This window comes from Myotis lucifugus, unplaced genomic scaffold (assembly GCF_000147115.1).
Source record: "Myotis lucifugus unplaced genomic scaffold, Myoluc2.0 scaffold_6280, whole genome shotgun sequence".
Taxonomy (NCBI): domain Eukaryota; kingdom Metazoa; phylum Chordata; class Mammalia; order Chiroptera; family Vespertilionidae; genus Myotis; species Myotis lucifugus.
This window is the reverse complement of record NW_005877328.1, coordinates 1-3,382: the sequence shown is the minus strand read 5'-3', so window position 1 is coordinate 3,382 and position 3,382 is coordinate 1. Positions and strand designations below refer to the sequence as shown.

Below are 3,382 nucleotides of genomic sequence, written 5' to 3'. Positions count from 1 at the left end.
ATAATGACAGAAAACTTCCTTAACTTGGTGAAGGAAATAGACATAAAAATCCAGGAATTTCAGAGAGACCCTAACAAGATGAACCCAAAGAGGTCCATGCCAAGACACATCATAATTAAAATGCCAAGGGCTAAAGACAAAGAGAGAATCTTCAAAGCAGCAAGAGAAAAGCAGTTAGTTACCCACAAGGGAGCGCCCGTACGACTGTCAGCTGATTTCTCAAAAGAAACCATGCAGGTCAGAGGGGAGTGGCAAGAAATATTCAAAGTGATGAAAAGCAAAAACCTACAACCAAGATTACTCTACCCAGCAAAGCTATCATTCAGAATTGAAGGTCAGATAAAGAGCTTCACAGATAAGAAAAAGCTAAAGGAGTTCATCACCACCAAACCAGTATTATATGAAATGCTGAAGGGTGTTCTTTAAGAAGAAAAAGGGGAAAAAAAACATTAAAAATATGAACAATAAAATGGCAATAAGTACATGTTAACAATTGAATCTAAAAAAACAAAATAAAGGAGCAAGCAGAACATTTTGATGGTTAGCAGATGGGAGGGAAGTTGGGGGATGGATGAAAAGGTGAAGGGATTGAGAAGTACAAATTGGTTGTTACAGAATAGTCATGGGAATATGAAGTGTAGGACAGGGCATATAGTAATAATCCTATATAATAAAAGCGTAATATGCAAATTTTCCCCTTGACCGGGAGTTTGACCAGAGGGCGGGGCCAGCCGGCAACCGCCTGCGGCCCCTGTCCCCAGCTGACCCAGCCTGATCAGCCCCGATGTGGGTGGGCCTGCCGGACCCCACCTGTGCACAAATTCATGCACCGGGCCTCTAGTATTCTAATAGTTATGTACAGGTTCAGAGGGTACAGATTTATCAGGATGATCACTTAGTAAGCTACGTCATGTCCAATCGCTGGGGTGCACACCTGAAACTAATATAATATTGTATATCAACTGTAATGGAAAAATAAAAATGATTTTTGTAAAGATAAGAATGTGGCCATCTGTGCATTTCACGTTCCTCACAGAGACCTTTGAATCCGCAATGCGAGAACCGCTGAGTGTTTCTCCGCCTGCACAGGTGCCCCCTTCCTAGGGACTGTCCTTCTGCGGGTGCCCCTCCGGCCAGGCCCCATCACCTTGTCCCCCGCCCTGAGGGGTCAGGCTCTGGAGGGACCTCCCCCAGGCTCTCAGATTGCAGGCTCCCTCCCGGCTGCAACCTTGCCCGATCATCATAAAGAACGGGCGAGGAAGTGGAGATAGTTAGGTACGACCAGGTGCCACAGAACCACAACAAGTCGCCTCGTAAAGTTTTATTAGTTGGAAGCAAGAGAAAACACAGTGGCCGGTAGCACAGCATAAAGGGCTCCAGCCAGGAGCCGGGGCTGCTGGGTCTTGTCGGCACTGGGAGTCCACCTGGGCGTGGACGGGACGCCGCACAGAGCCCTTGGCTTCCCGCCTCGAGGGCCCTAGACTATACTGAACAAATGCCGAAGCTAAACACGCGGAGCGCGGGCTCGCTCTCGGGCCACGCGTGGGGACACTCAGCTGGCGACACGCATTGGGCACGGCACACGGCACCCCGACTGCAGGCGCGGCCTCACTGGGCCGGGCCGGAGGCGGAGGCGGGGATGAGCTTGGGCGTGGCCTGCTGGGGCGGCTGCACCTCTGGGATCATCTCCCCGTGCTGGTACACGCTGACCGTGACGTCGATCTTCTCGCCCCCGTACTTGTTCTTGACGTTGATGCTGTACTTGCCCGAGTCCTCGGAGGTCACGCCCTTGATGCTCATGCTGACGTACTTGGCCTGCTCCACCTTCACCGTGAAGTGCTCGTTGAGCTCGATGTCCTTGTCGTTCTTGAACCACACCACCTCGGGGTCGGGGTTTCCGAACACCGTGCAGGTCAGGTTCAAGGTCTGCGGGAGCGGGGGGCGGGCAGGGAGGGCAGAGGTAGGAAGACAAAGGTCAGATTCCCTCAGAATGGCACTGACCCTCATCATGGTCCTTTACATCATTCATGGAGTCAACATGCTCTTTACACACGTCAGCGCCACACCAGACCCCAGGGTCCCCAAACAGCAGGAGGCAGACAAGGCCAGTTCCATGCAGTAGCTCCTGAGAAAACCCGTGGTAATTCCTTCTATTCACCATCAGCTGTGACCCAGGGCCTAAGCCCGCGATGGGGAACCTTTGTCCTGCCGAGAGCCATCTGGACATTTATAACATCATTCGCGGCCAAACAAAATTACCCACTGACACATGAGCCTTCTGTGTTTGGTCAAACATTTCATTAACTCGTCCCTAAGGCCTCGGCAGGGCCAGATCAAATGATTTCGAGAGCCTTCTATGGCCCGCGGGCTGGACGTTCCCCACCCCTGGCCTAAACCGGCTAAAGAATTTGAAAGTAATCAGATAGATCCACGTTTCACAGATGTTTCAGCTTTTTTCTCAACTTCCTTTATATTCAGACCCATGGACCCTCTGGCAAATCCAGAGAATGCATTGACTTATAGCAAGTCGGACGCAGCAACCATGTGGACACTCAGCTAAACCCGCCGGAGCCTGGTAACGCCAAACCGCTGTGAGTTTCCCAGCGACGGCTCCGCCCTGAGCCCAGGCTGCTCGGCCTCACGCCCAGCTCTCTGCAGCGGCCCAGGAGAAGGGCCACCACCTTTGTGTTGGGCGAATAAAATCCTCTCCCTCTGTGTCCCAAGACCCTGAGCTAGAGCTGAGGCACCAGAGGGGTGCAGGCTGGACGTCAGCAATTCCGCCAACAGGTGACCCATTAAAACTCGGTAAACAGCGCCCAGTCCACGTTCCAAGGGCCTTGGAGCCTGGAGAGGGTGTCACACTTGCAGAGGGCGGCTCCCACCTCTACACAAGGCAGGTGCCTCCTGTGGGCGTGGGTGTGGCCTGCCCAACCTTGGTCCCCCTCCCGCCCCAGCCCCAGCCTAGGACCAGGGCTCAGACCCCGGTGGACACCAGGCACAGGACCAGGGGTGGCTTGTCAGCTCAGATATTAGCACAAGGGTTACCAGAGGCAGCGGGCCAAGCAGGAGGGGGTGGGGAGCCCAGCCCCCCGGAGGCTGAGTGACAGGCACCCGTTCCCAGCTCCGTGTGGCCCTTTGCGAGGCTGCATGCACGGCTGAGCCCGTGCGTCCCGGGGTCCTGCCGTCCGTCCTTACCTTGCCTTCCATTATGGTCACCACGTCAGGTAAACCACCGATCACCTTGCCACGATCTGCAATGGAGGGGACTCGGCTGAGAAAACCACCAGCAGGGTGTCCTCCTCCCTCCCCCGGCCCCTGCTGAGCACCGGCTGCTATACAGGTGCACACAGCGCTCCGGGGAGGACGGCACTGAGGGGAGGCT

The 3,382-nt window shown here is 54.4% G+C and overlaps 1 protein-coding gene across 1 annotated transcript; it reads right to left on the bottom strand.

The window, feature by feature from the left end:
- Positions 1-1,319: 1,319 nt before the first annotated feature.
- Positions 1,320-3,271, bottom strand: LOC102439645 (myomesin-2-like; the record flags this gene model as incomplete). Its single annotated transcript, XM_006109137.3, has 2 exons — positions 1,320-1,926; positions 3,196-3,271. Coding segments are annotated over 2 exons (394 nt in total), but the record flags the coding sequence as incomplete, so codon positions are not given.
- Between the last annotated feature and the right edge of the window lie 111 nt (positions 3,272-3,382).